The sequence below is a fragment of the Cryptomeria japonica genome, chromosome 6 (genome assembly GCF_030272615.1).
Source record: "Cryptomeria japonica chromosome 6, Sugi_1.0, whole genome shotgun sequence".
Lineage (NCBI taxonomy): Eukaryota > Viridiplantae > Streptophyta > Pinopsida > Cupressales > Cupressaceae > Cryptomeria > Cryptomeria japonica.
The window spans coordinates 146,995,777-147,016,481 of NC_081410.1; the positions used below are offsets into that span (position 1 = coordinate 146,995,777).

A 20,705-nucleotide genomic window follows, 5' to 3' on the forward strand; every position below is an offset into this window, starting at 1 on the left:
TATTCTAAAAATAATATACGTAAAATAATGCCGAGAGATATCATATACTTAGAGACAAGTGACAATGATTCTATTTTATTGAGAGTAATAAAATAATACTTATTTAATACTTATAGAGAAACTGAAACATGCATGCATTTACCATCATCTACACGTCAAATTTATTGAAAATCCATTTTTTGTTTACGGATATTTGTATCTGCATAAATACTTCTAAACACTATACCTAATTTTAAATTTTTTATTTCAATATTTTAATATTTCAAAATACATTTTAACGGTCCTCAACTGCCAAATGGCCGCGTAAACCCTATGAGTGAAAACAGCTCTCAAATTTGCCGCTCAAACCAGGGGTTGTTTGAATTATGATTTTCAACATGGACAAGAATAGCAATGGCTTCTAAGAAGAGAAGAAAAAATTCACTTGCAGACTGTACAAATACCCCGCGCATTTCTAGGCCTCGAAGAGCTTGCTGCTCCTACGTTTTACCATCTAGTACAAAACAAAATCTCGCCGTCCAATCCCCTCAACCAAATAATCCGTTAATTGACAACCAGAGTCAAAATGAAGGCCACCTTAAAGTTAAGAGCAGCTTTGCTACTCCAACCACTGTTTTGGCTGCTATAGGAAGCTACCGGACTCCTCAGCGTGCTGAGGATGGTGGTCAGACTACTAGGGTTTACAGCAAATGCCGTGAAAAGGAAGGAGCAAGTTTGCAGGTGACGTCCAGTTGCCCTCCGCTGGGAAGGGGTTCTGTTAAAAGGTATGTCTGTTAACAGAAACGAAGAAATTATTTTTGGTGTTTTATATTGTGTGGAGTCAGGGTTTTAATTTAGAGTTTTGGATACAATAAGTGAGCTAAAGAGGCCATCTCTTTCATTTTTTTACCCTTTGTGTTAGTGCCTCGGTTTTGGGAGCTCTGTCTTTTGGTTAAAAACTAAGTTGCAACATTCAGATTCGACAAGCTTCGAGATTGTGTTGCGGATGGCATTCAAACATCAAAACTTACTATTTTCTGTAATGGCCCCGATCTATCTTGATCATTTGCGGTCATTAGTAGGTTCTTTCTTTCTGAACCTTCTTTTGCTCATGTAAGCAGGTTAATTGTTGAACTTCATGAATTATTGATATGCTCACATGTTTTTTATGGGGTATTGATAAGCTGGCTTGATTGTGGATATGCACTTTCAAAATTTATAGAGTTGGCCGCCAAATGCTATGCTTTAGATACTAGGTTTTGGATAACAAGTATCTTTTCGCCATTTTACTATTGACAGCGAGCTGGAAGGCCCTCGCCCCACTTCACCCGCACGACCGCCCTCTCCCCAAGGTTACTATGTTAGCTAAGAATTTTGTCACTATCCCATTCCTTAACATCCGTTCAAATTCATTCAGGCTCCAATAATTAGTGCTAGTTTTCTTATTAACGGTTCAAGCATACTTATCAAAAAAGTTTGTAATTCTTTTAATGGAATTGCCAAATGCATACAAAAGATTTATATGTCAAAGTAGATGTAAGAATCAATCAAAAACGTTTCATGCTATCAAGGAGTCACACAAGGCGAGATACATAAAGAAACATATGTTATGGGAATGTAACAAATTATGCAGCTGCGAATAATTTGTTTCAATAATGGTTGCTTTATGGGGTTTTCGATCCACTGGAACAAATTATAAAGCAAGCACAAAGTCTAATAATTGAAATTGATAAATTGGAGAAAAAACGTTCAAACTATAGTTACATGGTAATCTACAGTTTTTGAATAGCTAGATCATGATAGAGGAACCTGAAACTTTCAGTTAAATTTATTATCAAGTTTTGAAAAAGTAAAAAAATGGAGGCATACCACAACTATGTAACTGTAGCAACTGTGCCAGCGAGCATTTCCTACGACCCTGTTTCCACAATATTTAAGGGATTTTGAGCCAAACCAGATCAAAAGTTCGTTGTCTTACTTTTTCTGAGTCCTTTTCCCAGCATTTATTTATGTGTTTCTGAACAAAGTGTTACATGCTAAATATCGGTGCTTTAAAGGAGGGCAAATATCCTATTTCGATTCAAAATAATTTGTTTATATAAAACTTTGGCACTATTGATATGACTATGTACTTAAGATATGAATCTATGGAGTAAATAATTTATTAAAATTGGAGATAAATATATTTAAATACAGATATCTAAAAAATACAAAATGTTAAGAGATATCTCTCAGTATCTTTTAGATAGATGTATTTAAGATATCTAAACTAACATATATCAAATAAGTGTGTTTAATAGTGGTTATCAAACATTGATAATTTTGTTATCTGTTATAATAGCCAGCATAAAGCTGGTGGATCCTCTGAAGCCAAAAACCTGTTGAAGAATTTTGAAGATTCCCTTACACCAGCAAGTAGCACCCATGATCAGAATGAAATATCCTTGAGTGGCAATGATATCTGCAGGGAAAACCTCAGTACTCCACATCCTTTTTCAGCAGCTACAGACACCTTTCAGTTTTCAGTTGATAACGAGGATGCCAATTTCCAGAATATTTTGGTTCAGCGTATGCTGCAAGGATTGGACTCTAGGAGTTTCGAGAAGGCTTCCTTGAGCTGCCCTCCTTTGGGAAGGGCTGTGCGTAAAAGGTAAATTTCTCACTAGAAATATAGTAAATCAATTTTATGTTTTACGCTATGGAAAATTAGATTTTAATCAAGTTTTGGATATAAGTAGAGTGTATGTTGTGCATACATCATGCAGGAAATGCCCTCTTAAAGGTATTTCATTATTTCTGATAACTGAATAGCCTAAATGGCTTCCTGAACAGAAATCCAAATACTTGTAAACAAAATACCCTGGTTTGAAATACTAATGCCACTATATGGTTTTTGGAAATAATGAGTTATTACAAATAAATTAATAATTTTTGTTACGTAGGAATATGTCAGTTGTGCAGCAACATCTGTGATCTCTTCAGATTTGTTCTATGTTCCACCAAGATTCTGGGTCGAGGATGGAAGGAGGTGGACATGATTTTCTGGGATGGCTAGGATTGGAGGCCTTTTTTAAAGGGGTTGTAATATGCATCTTTCAAAGGGCTTGCATGAGCCCTTTTTTCACCTCTTTGACGTTAGGAGGCACTGTCTGGGGCCTTAGTGCATATCATTTGGAATTTAGATTATAGGCTATCATATGAAGTAGGGCTTTCATAGTGTTTCACTGATGTGTCACAATGGGCTTGATATGCTTTTCACGTAATATCAAATTAGGATCTCTGCTATAAATTGTTTGCATGAATGCTTCATGTGCCCAAGCATGCCGTCAAATGTCACATAAGTTCTCCAAGCCTAGGAGAATTTGTATTAACATATCTAATGATTCACTTGAGATGAAGGAGCAAATGTATTTGCAAACAAAAAGTCAAAAAAAGAAGGCTCAAATGACAAAGTATAATGCCTACAATCTTTAGTTGTTATGGAACAAGACTTTAGTTGCTGTGCAAGAAGCTTTCAGTTGTTGTTCAGTAAGTCTGTAGTTGCTGCATAACAAAATACAAAAATGAAAATAATTTACAAGTTACAATATGAAAAATTTAATAATTTAATTATGAAATCAGAAATCTTTTACCTCACTGTGGACCACCAATTATCATCAAATATCTTTTGCTGCACACCTATGTTATCGGGTATACCCTTAAGGTGTCCTGCACCAGTACCAGGTATGTTTGTGTATGGGTTTGCTTGAGGGTATGCTTAGATGTGTACCCGAGTGTCTGGGTACACCCGGGTACATACCAAGTGTAACCAAAGGTGTTGAGCATCAAAAAGTAGCAAAAAAATACATTCTTGACCATTTTTTTGGCATTCAAAAACCCTAAAATGCCCCCAAAAGCATCAATCCCATTAGTGTTTCCACTCCCAAACCCCCATTAGTTAGTGGGGTCTCTTGACATATAAGGAATTTGATTACAATCAAGGGGTCTGGGAGTGGAGACCAAAACCAAGAACTTAGACAACTAAAATTACCACTATTAAATGGCAATTGATAAAGATAAATATAAAGTATTTAACTATCAATTGGCATTTAATAGTTATCTTTATCACTATCATTTTGGCATTTGGTATTGATCAATGATGAAGTATCACTACTATCAAATGTATTTAGTTTTACAACTTTGTATGTTTCTTTAAATTTTTTGTATATATGAATGTATGTATGTATAGACGTACCCAAACACAAGTACCCAAGGGCAAAAAAAATTGCTTGTACCCACATATCGGGTTCTTGTACTTGTACTGACAACTCAACTGCACACTTTCCCTTTAGCTATGTTTGCCTCTAGTCATCTACCCCATGTAGTTTTGATGTTTTTGTCTTCTTCCACAAAATACATATTGGCAAAATGAGGGAATGCTTTGATTTCATGTGTTCTTTTCTTTTGAAACCTTTGTAGGTTGGGCTGTAGGGGACAACTAACCTTCCTTGGAATGGTCAGTTGACGTCCAAACATTGGAATGGCTAGTTGTCCCTTGATGTTTTTTAAAGTACTGTAAATGTTCCCTTCTTTTGGGTAGGGGACGACCCTAGGGATGTTTCCTACCTATCCCCGCATCCTTGAAATATGCCCATTATGGGGATAGGTGTACCCAGAAGACACTTCCCCATGGAACATAGGTTTTGTTGCTTTGTAGTATTAAATTAATACATCACTTATGTATGACTATGCTGCCAAAAGTTGTGTCAGTTTTGCTCTGATTTGGTCCATGGAAAACAAAGAATAAAGAGAATAAAGATTGGATTAAGGAGAGGGCCATCATGCACCTTGGAAATGGAGAAGATAGGCTAGAAGGTACAACTAATGGGAGATTTTTTTTGCAAGAAATAGGAGAGACATGCCTAATAGATAAAGATGAGAAAATCAAGTGGGAAATCATGATGGAGAAGATCACCCTTTCCAAGTTTGATGGGGTGAATGAAATTGTGAAGCCTAGGATATGGTTTGGGAAGTTGAGTTGTTTCCTAAGAGTAAATATTATAGGTCAGTTTTAAAAAATTCAATTTTCTATATGCACCTTGAGGGATCAACATTTGATTGGTCACAAATGGTTGTGGGTGAGATGGAGGTGGAAGAAGATTGGTGCCTATTTCTGTAATATGTTGAAAAATGGGGTTTACTAGTCTAGGCATGCAAACTAGGAAATTAAGCCCATTTCACAACAATCACATTAAGGTAAATGAGATTCAATTGGCTTGTCCTGAAAACCTCTTGGGAAAGGGGCTAAGCACAAATTATAATTCTCTTACTTGTTTTTAGTTGAAAATGATTTTGGAATGATATGAATTGAATGCAAGAACTAGGGTTGATGATGTAAAATTGACAATGATTAGCATGAACAAAGAATTTCAGAATAGATATGTAGACATAAAGTATAGATCTGGAAATGGTAAGCAAAGAGGAATTTGTGGCTGAAATCTAGGCTTGGAAATGTAGGTCAATGATGCTAGGCTACCTTGACCAAAAAGTGTTGAACAATTTTCAAATTGGGATGTCGCTTTGAGTATATCCCTAAAATTTTGTCAAAAAAGTGTCGATCATTGATGCTAGGCGACCTTGACCCAATATTTTTGCTTCTTTAAAATCCGGTCTTGTGTGTCTCAGTTTGCACTTTTTGAATCTATATTTGTTATCTCTAGGATCTGTGACTTGCTTACACTAGAGGGAAAATATTGTTGGGTTGATAGGGGTTCGCCTTGGTCAAACCCCGATTTAGAATTGAACCTATGATGAATTGAAATGAAAAGGAAAGTGTGCCTTGATAAGGTAGAGGCTAGATCTAAAACTGAAATGCTTAATTGAAATGTTATGCCTTTATGAATCTTCTTTGTCTTGAAGTCGTCATGAAAAGGTTGATGTTGTCATGAATTCATGAATGTTTTCATAAGAATTTGATCAAGGATGCCATATTGAATGCTTGAAATCTAAATAGTTGACCTCTTCTTGACTGCTCTAATGATGCTTGACTGCTTGCTCACTTGAGTTTGAAGGATTGTAATTGGAAAACTTGTGGAGAGTTTTTCAAGAAATGTTTCAAATGAGGTGACATGACTTGCTTTTATAACTATCCTCATGAAACATATTGAAAATTACGAAGAAAGCCAACACAAAAAATAGGTTCTCGCTTGTTGATATGTTTTTTAGCACAAAATAAAATACCAAAGTATCTTATCCTCTCTTGAACAAAGTCTCTCAAATGCTACGCTTTGCGATCAAATGAGACAACTCCAAGGTTTCTACTGTCAGGTCTTGACTCGTGGATAAGCTCAATGATTGATGTGATTGCTGATAATCTAAGGGGACTTACGTTGAATGCTTGAATGTTGAACATTTGGATGTTGCCGGAACTTAGATTCTAACTACTTGCTAGAAAATAGAAGGGCAAAAGAGATAGGGTTCAAGGAGTCCAATCTAATCCTAAGAATGTAAGAACAATGGACAATCTTCGGTGAAACTCAACTAAACCTTGCTTTGACATGCAAAGCAACAACTCCACAAAGCTTAATGCGATCTTCTAATGAAAGCAAAAATAATGTTCAAATCACTATCAACAACAAGGATACCATCAAGGCAATGCATATCAAAGTGTGAATAGCAATTGAAGTTAAGCTTATTTAAGGATTCCAATTGACCACACAAGGAAAAAACTTACAATCACCAAATTGCTAGTGGTATGGATAAATGAATTTCACCATTGATCATGCACAAAGTTCTTTCATTCATCTAAACAATCATGAAAATGAATTGAGAAGTAGAGACCATGCAATTTGTTGAAGTAACACATTAAATTCACCATAGCTTCAATGAAATCATATGCTCTTTACAACAAAGTCTTGGCAACAATCTTTGCCTTCTCCTAATCTAACTTCTATTCTAATAGTTAACTATTGATTGCTATCTATGAACTATTATCTATTTCTCTACTCTTCTTGTGTTGCTATTATTAACCCTTTACAAATGAGAGATTTGAGCCTTTTATATTGCTCTCAATACAATTCAATGGCTCAGATTGATTCACAATCAATGGCGAAGATTACAAGAATAAAACCCTTATTAGGGTTTGTTACAACAACTCCTTTTAGGCCAATGAGAAAATTACATTTAGGTTCAATATTGAATGTGAACCAATAAAATACGAGGGTAGGTAGCTTGAAGTTTGTGCCTCCATATGATGAATTAGGTGCATTGCATCTGGACCTGTTGACGTGGAATCTCTTGATTGGTTGAGTGGTGACTAGGAAGCCATCTCAGTTTGCACTTGTAGACTTGATATATCAACACAGTGTTTGAACAATATCTCTTGATACTCAACATTATTCAATTTGCTCAATGTGATGATGATGGTTGATCTTCCCTTATTCATGATCTTAATCTTGTCATTCCTTGGTGTCTTTCTTGACTCCATATTGTGGAATTCCTTAATTTCCCATCACCTCCTTGTAGCGTGAATCCTGCCTTGATGTTGTCTTGTTGCTGAACCTAAGTCCTTCATGCTGATGTTGTTCGTCTCCATCTTGACTTTTGATGTTGATCCTTGACATTGTATCAGACCTACAAGAACAAGGATAACATCTTAAAGAATAATTACAAACGAGGAGCAATACTTGAAAACTTCTAAATAATGTATATATAACAACCTTCAGTACTCTTGGAAATGACTATTTTGGGTCTGATTTTGAGTTCAGGAACTGTGAATTAGGATTGATCCTCCAACTTGTTGTTCTGATTTGTGAATTAGGTTTGCATCTCTAATTCTCAAGTTATTTTCAGGTCTGATGCTATGTGAATTTTCACGGAATGATGCTCCTTATTGGCCTTCAAATGGATAAACGAATGTATTTAACTTGATCTTAAAACCTTCTCTTAGTCAAATCACCCCCTTTTAAGAGTATTTTGATCAAATGCAGTGATCAAAATGGTTGCCAAATTCGCTGCTTGATACTGTGCAAATCAAAATTCGTTCCCAAAATCTCTGCCTTGAAATGAAATTTGCCTTCTTAAATTGCAGATCATAACTTGTTCACTGGATTGTTTTGAAAGATGACTAAATGAATTAGGAAACATCTCTTTATATAGGCACTTGATGAGAGGAGGTGTCTTTTCCCTTATATAGGCCGACTTGCATCATTGCAATTAAATTTTTTATTTTGCTATTGGCTGGGTGCTTTCCTCGTGACAGCCGACTTGATGTTGTTACTTCCTTGATTTAGGGGGTCAACTTTGGAATCCCTTATTTGCATAGCCTAGTCGGTATTTGCATCTTTATTTGCACAATTTGATTTTGATTTGATCAAATATTAACCACTTAAGCAAATTGTTTTTTTGCCTTTCATTTGTACCAAGTTCGTTCCACGTTCCATTCGTACCACTTCCAAGTCTTGAAATCTCCAACTTGAAGGGCGGAATTTTCACCTTCATTTGTACCAAGTTCATTCCACATTTCATTCGTACCACTACCAAATCTTGAACTCTCCAACTTGAATGGTGGAATTTAGACCTTCATTCGTACCTTGTTCAAATTGCCATTCGAAGGTTTATTTGCATTAGATGATCAATTGATCAACCTTCGATTTCTTTCATTGAATGAATCGGTATTTTGAGCTTTGTTTGCACAAGATAGGAATCGACATGCTTTCATTTCTCCGTAGTGTCAATTCTCCATTGCTGATTGGTGATTTTGTCTTGATGATTTGAAACCTTCTTATTCATATGAATTTGCTCAATTTTGGCTTAAGATGGTGGCACTTGGGGGATCAATTTCATTTAATCAACTAGGGCGGCCTTTAAAGATTTTTTTGGATAAGAACCTTCTTGTTTAGTGAATACTTCATCTAGATCACTCTTTTGGAGCAAATGGTTGCCCTTGTCCAATTTTCATTTCAAAACCCTAGTTCATGCCATTTCAAACCCTAAGATTTTTTCTTGCAAATTGACAACTTTCAGCAACACTAACTACCTTAGCAAGGTTGGCAACACAACCCCAATCTTGACTTGACAAGACACATTCACTTCTCTTAAGCAAGGTCTAACAACTACTAAACTTTCCAAGCTAAGACGACCTAGCCAAACACCTAAGCCTAAGTAAAAAGTAGGGGTCCCCATTTGCAATTGGGCAATGTGTGAAAACTTCACAACATCGCCCAAAATTTCTTGACCATTAGAGGGTTAAAAAATGGGCCCCTTCTGATTTGGATAAGGGCACTAGGCATCTCTAACCAAGAGGTCAAGGGCGCTATGGAAAGTAGAGTAGAAGATGAGGATTTGCAGATTTTGAGCCAGTGTGAGCATAATTAGGGTATAGAGGGTAGAAATGCCAAAGTGAGGCCCAAGTGAGTATGTAATTGTTAACAGATACAATTTTTGACACTATAGGTTCCTATGTACATTCATGGATTGAAGGAATTCATTAGGGGTTATGTCAATGTATTGAAGGCTAGCCCCTTAGAGGGCATTGTTCAATAATTGGAGGCTTATTCAAAAGCTATTAGGTGTCTATTTATAACTAGTTTAGCTTCCAAATGTCCTATTGTTGCAAAGATTGACCCAAAGGATAGTGAATTTTTTTTAAATCCTTTTAATCTCTAGTGTTGGTCTATGTTGCCGATTCTGGTATTGGTATAGGATTGGGTATAGGTATATGTTGGGTACGATTGTACTATCTATATATATATACACACATAATTTAAAAAAAAAAAATACTCCAATTCGTTGGTTATACAATTATCATGGTTGAGCCATCTGTAAGTCTTTGATCTTTGCTAAAAAATATGGAATCTTGATCTAGCATCACAAGAATCCAATATCTAGAATAAAAAAGCTTAGTTGCTATCACCTTGTAGAAGTGGCAACAGATGTAACCTATCCATTTTAGGAATAGTTGGAACTTAATATCATTAAATTTTTTTTGTCAAAGAGGGTCAAAATCTTGATCTAGCATCAATGTTTTTTATTATCATTTTTGGCCCCACAAGGAGTTGATGCTTGTGGGAGCACCTGTGAATGCCCGTTGGAGTGTCCAGGGAGCGCCCTAGGGGCTTCATGGGTGTTCTCGAACCTAGGCATTCTTGGAGTGGGCATGGGACTTGGATTTGAAGAACTCGATAATATAGGTGCTAGTCCATCAAAAGTTAGAGTTTTGGAAATGCTGTCTTTGGTGATCTACATTCAATGGTGCTTTGCTACAACTGCAAACTTCTTTGGTCCAAAGATTGCAAATGCTAGAGCTCCACAAAAATTCACATGATTGAGATTGTGGGCATATAACTTGAAGTAGTTTACACAATATCCAAGAGGACCCAACACCTTGGACTATGAAGTCCAAGAATAACAAGAAGCGTAAATGGTCATTTGGTGCTTTGTTCAAGATTACTCAATATCAAACATTGAGGTGAGAAGGAGTGGAAATTAGACAAGATTATTGTAAACGTAACAAATGCCACAAAAGCCTTATAAATTTATAATCAAAGAATTCTAAGCACACACAAGAGAAGGGATATAGACGAGCTTGTTGTGAAAAGGGGTTGATTGGATCCAAATATTTTGTTACACATTGCACAAAGAATGCAAGGGCTGAATTGGATCTCATGAGGTACATGAAGACAAGTGATTGCTAAGAAATCCTAACATCAAGATGACACAATCTTCAAAAAAATGGTGAAGAATAGAATTGTGTGGTTGGCATTATTAATTGAGGTAGAAAATCCGGTAACCTCTATAGGCAATTTGGAGTGTAGAGGAATGGCCAAATTGGCTAAAATTGCAGCTTGGTAGTGATGAGTAAAGTTTTTTATTTTTACATTTTGGCTCTAGTAGGGTTTGATGTGGTCATAGGATCAGAGTGGTTGAAGACCTTGGGGTAAATTTGCTTGAATTTGGATGAGTTTTACATGAAATTCGAGGGATAATGACAACTTATTAACTAATTATAGTAAAGAGGGATTTAGATTGCAAAAAAGTTTATGTGAGAATAAAATGTCCAAAATACTTGTTAAGTGGGTCATGTTTCTTCTATTCAATATAATTGCATGAAGGGAAAGCACAACAAGGTTAAGGCACATAAAATAGAGACATAAATGGAGGTACAATAGCCGATTTTGGAATTTATAAAGTAGAACTACCTCACAAGATGTCACTTGGTAGGGGACAAGAACATATTTTTGAATTAAAGTAAGGCGTTAAATTACTTTTTATTCCTCTCTAATGGTATTCTAGAGTTATGCAAGGATGAAATGGTAAAGTGGTACAAGAACCATTATATAAGGGCCACATAATGCCTACTAAAAGTCCTTTTGCTTCTCTAGTAGTGCTAGTGAAGAGAAATGATGACTCCTTACTAAGAATTGAACAAGTGGACCATAAAAAATGGATATTATATTTGTGGCATAGATAAATTGTTGGCTAAATTACATGGTGGCCATATTTAGAAAAAAATGATTGAGATGGGGACATGACAAAACCATCATAGTTTGAAGCATTTGCTGTTGCTGAAAAAATTAAGCAAACAACCACCAAAGGTGCTAAGCAAACTGTAAGGTTTTGACTTTGAAATCGAGTACAAAAATGACATAAATAATGTGGTTGTATGCAACATCTATGGTAGGAGTGTGATGAAGAGGGCAAAAATTTGTTCAATATACAAAAGATCAGAAAGGTTTTGCTATGATACAAGAGGCAGAAAAGACATAAGAGGACATAAATTATACCTTTTTGGGTGATTGATTTGTCATAAGAATCACATCTACCTTGTACTTGTTGACGTGGCTAAAGTCATGTTACCAACTCTCTTCGGTCAACACAAAATAGAATGCTGAATATCCTATCCTCTCTTGCGTAAGTAATCCCTAATGCTGTTTAAGATGATCAAAGGGGACAACCTCAAGGTTCCAAATGTCAGGTCATGACTTTGGGATAACTCAACGGTTTGATGTGTTTTGTTGGTAACACAAGGGGGCTTACGTTTACAACAAGCTGGTCTGCATTTGACGATGCTGCGATTCTCAAGCTGGGAAATAAAAGCAAAAGGGATGGGTTTAAGAGACCTAAGGATAGTGATGATAATAGTTAATGTGACGGGCAGACAAATTTCCATAAACTAATTCTTGTTTCGCTAGAGACACCCTCACAACTTGACAAGAACAGTGCAAGCTCCAAAGGAATGAAGGATTTTCAGAGTAGAGACACTCATTTCGGCACCCGATGCTGGTGCAGCCTAAGATGAATACCTATAGTTGAACAAAGCATAATTTTGGGTTCAGACTGTTGTTTGTAACTAGGAAAGAGGGTTCGGATTGCCCCAAGGCAACATCCGAACCCCTTCCCTTAAGTGTAACGTGGAGGACCGGCCCTAAAAGGGTAACGTGCCCCTAAACAAAGACCAGCCCTATTTACCACGCCACATTAATAACTTGGTGCCAAAATGAATATGTTAAACAAAGCCGACTTAGAGGTTATGTGGGTTAAATGATCATATAAATAATGATCATTTACCAAACACAAACATACAATCTCATCTCCTCTTGCAAAGCGAAATACTTCTGCAACTAAGTGTGTGAAATTGAGAAGTAAATTGGGCGAACTTATCCAAGGAGGTCAAAGGCATTTGATGTTCCAGATTTCTGTTAGAGAGCAGATTTGATGCAGACTTGGAGTAATTAGAAGGGCAGATCTGACCATTAAAAGGTGCAGATCTGATAAGAGGTTGAAGAGTTCAGCTAAGTATTGTATTGGTAGTGGTACAATTAAGATTGAATACATAATCTGACCTGTGGGTCTTTAGTGCTGGGTTTTTCCTCCTTGGGGGTTTTCCCAGGGTATTTGTGTTTGTCTCTTATGCACTTACTTTCATTCTGTCATTTACTTTACTTAATATTAGCAAACAGTTAAATACTAATAATCTGATTACTAATCTGGGTCACAAAATTAACACAGACTAACCAAAGACGGTGACCTACAATCAGCAAGTCCCCAATGGTATGAACCTGAAATGCATCAAATACACCCCACACTTTGCCATTAAAACTACCGAACTCTAATTAAGCTGAAAGAAAACCATGCAAACAGAAGAAAACCAAAATAACAAACACCATCTTTCAATGCTCATACATTGATTTTGACTGTCATTACAACAATTTATTATAGCAGCCCTATTCTATTCCTAATCCGAAAACTGCATCTAACTTCTAACTTTTAAAAGTCTAACTAATTCTAACTACTAAAATCTAACTATCTAAAAATTCTAACTTTCTAACATCTAACAATCTAACAATCTAACCCTTTACAAGAGAGAGGCACCTGCCTTTTATAGAGTTTACAATTTGAATCAAAGGCCAGGACTGATTGCTCCAAGGGCCCTGATCTGTCCTCTAGAAGCTTGGCAGCTTAACCCATGCCTAGTTATCTTCAATTGTCCTCCCAACCACTTTCCCAGCTACCGACCACTATTTGACATCAATTTGGTCAATTAGGTAGCTGGGGCATAACTGCCCTGTGTCCCTCTGCTTTGAAATACATTAGACGGGGCCCACAAGTAGTTATTTACATTAAAATAATTCAGTTTTGCAAACTGATTTTCTGGAATCATTTCCAGCTGTGTATTTTTGAGTTTGCACATGTCTTCAATCTTGCTGGGGCTTCAACTTGTCATTTGTTGATGGTGCGTATCTTCGTGATTGTCGTTTTGCTCTTGTGCTCCTACATCTTCGCTTCCTAGCTTTGATCGCGATCACGTCTCCAATTTGCGTTTCAGGTTGTCACCTTAGCTTCTTCCAACGCCGTTGATTTGCAAATAATCGATTTCAACTTGAGTTAATCTTTTTGAAAAATTAAATAAATTATTTTAACAAATATTAAATTTTTTCAAGGCCTAGAGGGGAAAATAAAAATATTCACTTTTTAAAATTAATCTTGAATCCTCTCTTTTCTTTTTTACTTGGCGGATTCAACTCCTAGGGGTCGAAATTCGGCCCTTTAGGCTGAAATGTGCGATTTTAGCTTTGGCTCTCTTTCTTTTTTTTTTTTTTTTCCCAAAATGGTCAAATGGGCCGAGTTTGCTTTTTCACCCTCTTTTAAGTGAAACTTGGCTTTTTGAAACATATTGCACGATTTTGTTCCTTTGCTCTTTGCTAAATTGCCGAACTTAGGTTTTTTTTAAACACTTGTTCGTCATCAAATGTGATTTTGTGTTTAGCGTTGAACGCCCAACTTGCCCAATATGAAATTTGGCATCCTTCATTCAAATGAGCGAACTTGTGTTTTTTTTATTTGACTTTAAAACTCCCTTTCCAACTTCACATTTGATGGCTTTTCGGCCTAAGAAGGGTCAGCGGTTTCTCTTGGGGATGAGAGGTGAATATGGAAGGTGAACTTCGGGGTTTTAGACAACTTGTGCGAGTTGCAAATGTCTTGGATCTCTTTGCACAATGCCGAACTTCTTTCTCTTCATACACCTACTTTGCTCAGTTGCAAACTCGGCCCATTTGCTCAAAACGTGCAACTTCATGCGACTTTTCCCTAGCTTTCAAGTGATTTTCTTTTGCACTGCGACATCAGGTTTTCGTTTGCCCTTTCTCTCAAGTGTTTTCGGGCTTCTCAATGAGAAAGTGCGAGTTTTTATCTTAGACATCCTCTTTCTTGCCAAACTTGAGATGTTTAAGTAGAATGTGCGATTTTGATTGACACCAAACTCTAGCCTATTCGCCCTAAGTTGAAAATCGGCCATTTGAATGAAATGGTGAGATTTTGTGCTTCATTCATTTGGTCAAACTTTTTCTTTTTTCCTTAAACGCCCTATGCCTTCAGGAGGAAACTCGGGCATTTTAGATGTTTTGAGCAATTTCCTATTTGACTTAAAACGCTCAAAGGGCCTGAGTTTTGAATTTCGGTTCTGTGTGATTTCATCTCCTCCATCGCTCTTAGGGAAACTCAGGGCATTCTCGGCTTTGAATCGCAGGATCTTTCATTCTCTCTTTTCACAAGGGCAACGGGGGTCCCCTGAAACAAGGGTGTGATGTGCATCGCACAACAGTACCCATTTTAAAAATTTAGTAATTTACAAGAAGAATGTCATTCTTCACCAACTTCAAGTAATGTTGGCCTTTTAAGACCTATTGAAACATAAGTCATTTTTTTGGTAAAGAACTCAATGATGTTAACTTCTTGTGGAAATTTCCAAAGCAATAAACATTGGCAAGCATTTTATCTGTAGTGCGCTATTCTAGTCAGTTAACTAGATTGTAGCATAGTCACTTGTAGTCATTTGTTAGTTAACTGTGTGCTTGTGTGCAGTTCCATTCCAGTTAACCAGAGAGAACACACACTTCACTATCAATGAAATTTGTACATGCAAACCTGTGTTATTCGCTATAGGTGAATCATTGACATAGAGATAATGAATGTATGAAGTACTGCATATTTGCCAATTTATTATTGCATGTCAATTGTTAGATTGGCATTTCATTATCTGAGACTTTGCATAGATGGCAAAGAGGGTCTTGAATTTTGAAGTGTGCTTCAGGTAAGAGGTAGTGTTGTGACGTATTCACACATCACCCCATTGCAAATGGGGACCCCCACTTTTTTTGCTTTCTTGGATAGTGTTAGAGTCCTTAGCTATTATCCTTTGCATCGAAGAGGTATAGATCGTCAAGAAGCCAGGAGTCAGGTGGATGGCCTTGTGTGAGGTGTGAAATGAGGAGTTATGAGATGAGTAAGTGGTTGTCAACTCGATTGGTCAAGGTTTGCAATAGCAAAATGCTAGAAAGGAGAGGTCAAGTGATGCCAATTTGAGCATAGCAGGTAAGGAAGGTCAGTTGCAGGTTGAAAGGGCAAAATTTGACTAACTACATGAATGTTTCCTTTGCTCCCTCTTAGGAGCGAACACGTCTTCCTTTGCTCATTCATACATCATCGAGTGCTTGTTCATACATCTTCGAGTGCTCGTTCGTACGTCTTCGAGTGCTCATTCATAAGTCTTCGAGTGCTCATTCATACATCTTCCTTTGCTCCCTAGTAGGAGCGAAATTCACTTCAAATGCTCTTTATTGAGAGCAAAGTTGATCCTAGAATGCACCATGAGCCTAATTTGAAACACTCAAATAGATGGAATGAAAGAGATTGAGCAAGAAAACACTAAGTGTCAAGTTTCAATCCACTTCAAGTGCATGAGTTTTGGAGCGAACTTCAAGTGCATGAGCTTTGGAGCAAACTTCAAGTGCATGAACTTTGGAGCGGACTACATGTGCATCCATTTTGGAGCGAACTTCAAGTGCATCCACTCTGGAGCGAACTTCACGTGCCTCCACTTTTGAGCAAACTTCAAGTGTATCCCAGTTGAAGCGAATCTTACTTCATGTGCTCCACTCTTAGAGCGAAATTCCTCTAGGGGCCTTTCCTAAAGTTAGTTGGTCATTTTTTCATCAATGAATTGCTAAAAGCTTTAAGGTTGAGTCCATAGAATGAAGAGAGGTGAGTGAAAGCAAGTTCAATGACAAGTTCGAAGATCACTTCAAGTGATCCTCTTTTGGAGCGAATTTCACTTCAAGTCCTCCTTCTTTGAAGCGAATTTACCCCTAAAGCCTTGAATGAGTGTGATTTAGTGCATCTGAATTGTCATTAGTGAGTGAGACTTCGTTTTGGAAAGCAACTTCAAGTGCTCCCTAGTTGGAGCGAAATTTACCTCATGTGCGCAAGCTTAGGAACAAAACTGCTTGTAGAGCCCTCTTCCAAGAAAATTTGATGCCTCCGCTTGCATGAATGACAAAGTATTCAAACCTGAAGTGATGAAGGGTAGAATTGGACTAGGTTTGAGACAACTTCCATTGCCCACCCTTATTGGGAGCAAAATCCTCTTATCAAACCTGCAAACCACATAAAATCAGATATTATATCAAATTAGGAAGTTATATAAAAGGTATGTATCATGTGTGTTTGATGCTCATTTGTTTGTTTTGCAGGAGATGAAGAAAGAAATCAAGGGGATCAGGTTGGAGGAGGATCAAAACAAATGTCGTAAGGAGAAAACTTCAATTACAAGCACAAGAATGCTCGAGAGGAATCTCAACTCTCACCGCACCATGGAGACATGAAGAGATCAAAGGAGTGCGAAGGACGAAGCCATACAATCACCCCAAGGCAAGTAGACAAAGATGGAGGAATGACTCAGCTACATCAATGCTTCCCAACACCACTACTTTGAGCGAACTTGAAATGTCGAGTATCAAGAGATATATTTCAACATCCCTTCATGATGATGAATCAAGTCTACAAGAGCAAGCAAAGGTGTCATCCTAGTCAACACTCACCAAATCAAGGAGTTCCACATCAACACGTTTGGATTCAATGAACCAAGTCCAAACTTCGAGGCACAAACTTCGAGGCACCTACCCCCGTTATCCATTGGTCTAATATTCCAGAGAGGACATGTGTCAAAAAGTTGTAATTATTTCATTGGCCAGAATAGAGTTTGTTGTAACAAACCCTAATTAGTGTTTTCATTGTAGAATCTTGGCCTTTGATGGAGATTCAATCTTGGCCATTCATTGTAATGAGCTCTCTATATAAAGCTCAAGCTCTTCATTTGTAAAGGTTAGTAGCTAGTAGCAGGGGAATTAGTGAATAATAGAAGAATAGTTTAGTAGAAGTTAGAAGTTAGAATAGATTAGGAGAAGAAGAAATTGTTGTTAAAGACTTGTCAATGAGATACTCTTTTCATTGAAGTTATGGTGAAATGTATTATTTCAACAAGTCTCATGGTTTCTACTTCTCATTTGCTTTCATGTTGATTAGATTGAATGGAGGAATTTGTTGAATGCATTTGTGTGGAATCCGTTTAGTCCATACCACTAGCCTCTTAGTGTTTGTTAATGTGCCTTGCGTGGTCAATTGGAATCATATGAGCTTAATTTCAATTGTTATACGTCCATTGTCTATGCATTAACTTGAATGGTAATCAATGTTTGACGATAATGATTTGAACATCTTTGAATTGCACGTTAGAAGATTGTATTGAGCTTGTGTCTAATTGATCAGTTTGGTGGTGAGACCTTGCCCAATAGGATTCCATCAAATCATTCATCCATTTTGTTGCATTCTTAGGATTAGAATTGGCTTCCTAAACCCTTCCTTTTGTCTTTTTTTTCAACTCAAGCTAGTTAGGATAAAAAGCATCACAAGATTGCAACATCAGATGATCAAGTTCCATCGGTTCAAGCATTCAACAATTCAATGCAAGTCCCCTTTGTGATTCAAGCATAATCACATCAAACCAACGAGCTTATCCACATGTTATGACCCGACATACCAAAACCTTGGAGTTATCTCAAGTGATCCTTAAGCAAATCTTCAGCATTTGAGTAACTTTGTTCAAGAGAGGATAAGGTATTTTATTTTGTGTTCGCATGTGCATAAAAAACACATCAACAGGTAGCATGTAGGACAGGACACATACTACAAAGGTGTTAACCATTGTCTATTGCATTCGTTGACAATTGGCTAGCATTTGGGTTCTGTTGCTGGGACCGTCTGTGAATTTATGTGGTGTATCGTCAACATGCCTTGTCAAGTAATGTAGGATGAGATAACAGATGGCTCTAATAGCTGAAGGAATCATTGTGGGAACCAAGATCTAACAATGGCCTGAGAAGGAGCCATGCAATGGTTTGTACAAGGAGTCCTAGGCCAATTTGTGAGATGGATGTTGAAGTATTGACAAGAATTCACAAGTTGTTGAAATGTTTATGCAATATATTTATAGATTGTATGGATTTACTATTTAGTTTTACGTTATTACTGATAAAGTTCCAACATTCAGCAATGAGTTTTGTAAGGAGTTGTCTAAATTGCTTGGGGAAACCTTTCTCAGTACCAGCCATTTATTCCAACAAAACTGACGATAGCATCACTGCTGTTGCATAAATAACTGCTGCCTGTATGACTGCTCACAGCACAATCAAGGCATACAGATATTAATTTATTCATACAAAACTTACAAGACCAGAACTGCTGCTCCACAACAGACATTTTCCTGCATATGAAAAATGAAAATTGAAAGATGAATAAGCATAAATACAGAGGTAAGGTAACATTTCAAATTCTAGCCCAGCCAGTGTGCGTACTAGCCTTGTGAGACCCCGTTATGGGAGCAAGGGAAGCACAACATGTTTCTCAGACAGTTGTCTTTTGGTGCGTTTTATCCCTTCTAAGCTGTCATTGTTTTTATTGGTTGCAACATGATCCAAAGAACAATATTTAAAAGTAAAACAATAATAAAGATTGGTATTGCTATTGAGGTTGGGCAATGATTCCTTCTATGGCTAGCTTATCTGCAGAAATTTATTTTTGCAACTTCCCTTGTGGCACAAATTTTATTTATCAAAAGAATAATATACTTCTGTTTTAATGGTTTCATGGTATGTATATGTATGTGGCTTAATACATTATTCTGTCTTGGGCAGATCTACAGTTGAGAGATGTACCAAAGTGCGTTTGAATTCCTCATTAGGTGCTTGGGATGATTCGCCTGTGTCAGGAATTCCAAAGGTCTGTTTTGAAGGGATAGATTCTTCTTCGTTGGGTGTATTCTTGCACATTCAGAGGACCATAATTAATTTTTTTTTTCTAAGTATTTGTTAGATTTTATGCATTATCTTTTTTGATAGAGAGTAAAAGGTGGGTTTTGAAAGGATCCCAACTTATACAAAGCCAATATGTAATATATAAATGAAGACTACCATACAGAAAAAATACAGCAACACTCAGCATACAGACCAAGGGCTGAAACAAATCATAACACTCCTACCATAACCTAGGAAGGGCGAAATTTCAACTGACTCAAGGTGTTTTGAAACTGAACTGTTCCAGAGAGCTCTGCAAATTACTAATTACCCTTACCCCAGAAACAATGATGCATTTTATGCTTATCAAATTTGATAGTTTGCTTCATTAGTATTTAGGACTCATCTAAACTGTTTTTAACAATCTTATCAGATGAGGGCACAAAGAAGGCAAAATTCTGCATATTTATGTTTATCAAATTTTGTGGTTGGTTAAGTATTTGGAACTTATTTAAACTTGTTTGAACTACCTTATCAGATGAGGGCACAAAGAAGGCGAAATTCTGTACCTATAATTGAGGGGAAGTATAGTATGCCTGAAAATTTTGTCCAGGAACAGAGTGAGGGCACAAAGAAGGCAAAATTCTGCATATTTATGTTTATCAAATTTTGTGGTTGGTTAAGTATTTGGAACTTATTTAAACTTGTTTGAACTACCTTATCAGATGAGGGCACAAAGAAGGCGAAATTCTGTACCTATAATTGAGGGGAAGTATAGTATGCCTGAAAATTTTGTCCAGGAACAGAGAGCTCACTTTGCAGAGGTTGATGCTTTTGTTCTTCAAGAAGAGGACTTGTCGGATGTTGATTAATCTGGAAAATGAAATTGCTGCATATTATCAATTAAAATATTTGCATCTTATCCACCAGGATCCTTGTTTTTGTAGCATAAACGTTTTACAAACATTAATTATATTTGTGATTCCTGTGGATGCATCTACATACTTATTATCCGGTGTTGTAGCTGACAATGAGTTGTCATTCCGTTCCCGGATTGATACTTTCGATTCATGTATTTTTTTTGTATACCCTTGTATTTTGCTTGTATTGGTAAAGGCA

The 20,705-nt window shown here is 36.9% G+C and overlaps 1 protein-coding gene across 3 annotated transcripts; it reads left to right on the forward strand.

Moving 5' to 3' along the window:
• Positions 1 to 291: 291 nt before the first annotated feature.
• On the forward strand, positions 292 to 20,473 carry LOC131064987 (uncharacterized). 3 transcript variants are annotated; one of them, XM_059207244.1, is made up of 5 exons: positions 292 to 764; positions 2,321 to 2,629; positions 19,488 to 19,572; positions 20,125 to 20,206; positions 20,312 to 20,473. In XM_059207244.1, exons 1-5 carry the CDS (start codon positions 394 to 396, stop codon positions 20,350 to 20,352), a joined length of 888 nt encoding a protein of 295 aa, XP_059063227.1. In that variant the 5' UTR covers positions 292 to 393; the 3' UTR covers positions 20,353 to 20,473. The 3 variants fall into 3 exon arrangements, with proteins under 3 accessions (XP_059063227.1, XP_059063226.1, XP_057855321.2); XM_059207243.1 differs by having other exon boundaries at positions 20,125 to 20,432; XM_057999338.2 differs by lacking the exons at positions 20,125 to 20,206; positions 20,312 to 20,473 and adding an exon at positions 20,020 to 20,118.
• The last annotated feature ends 232 nt before the right edge of the window (positions 20,474 to 20,705 follow it).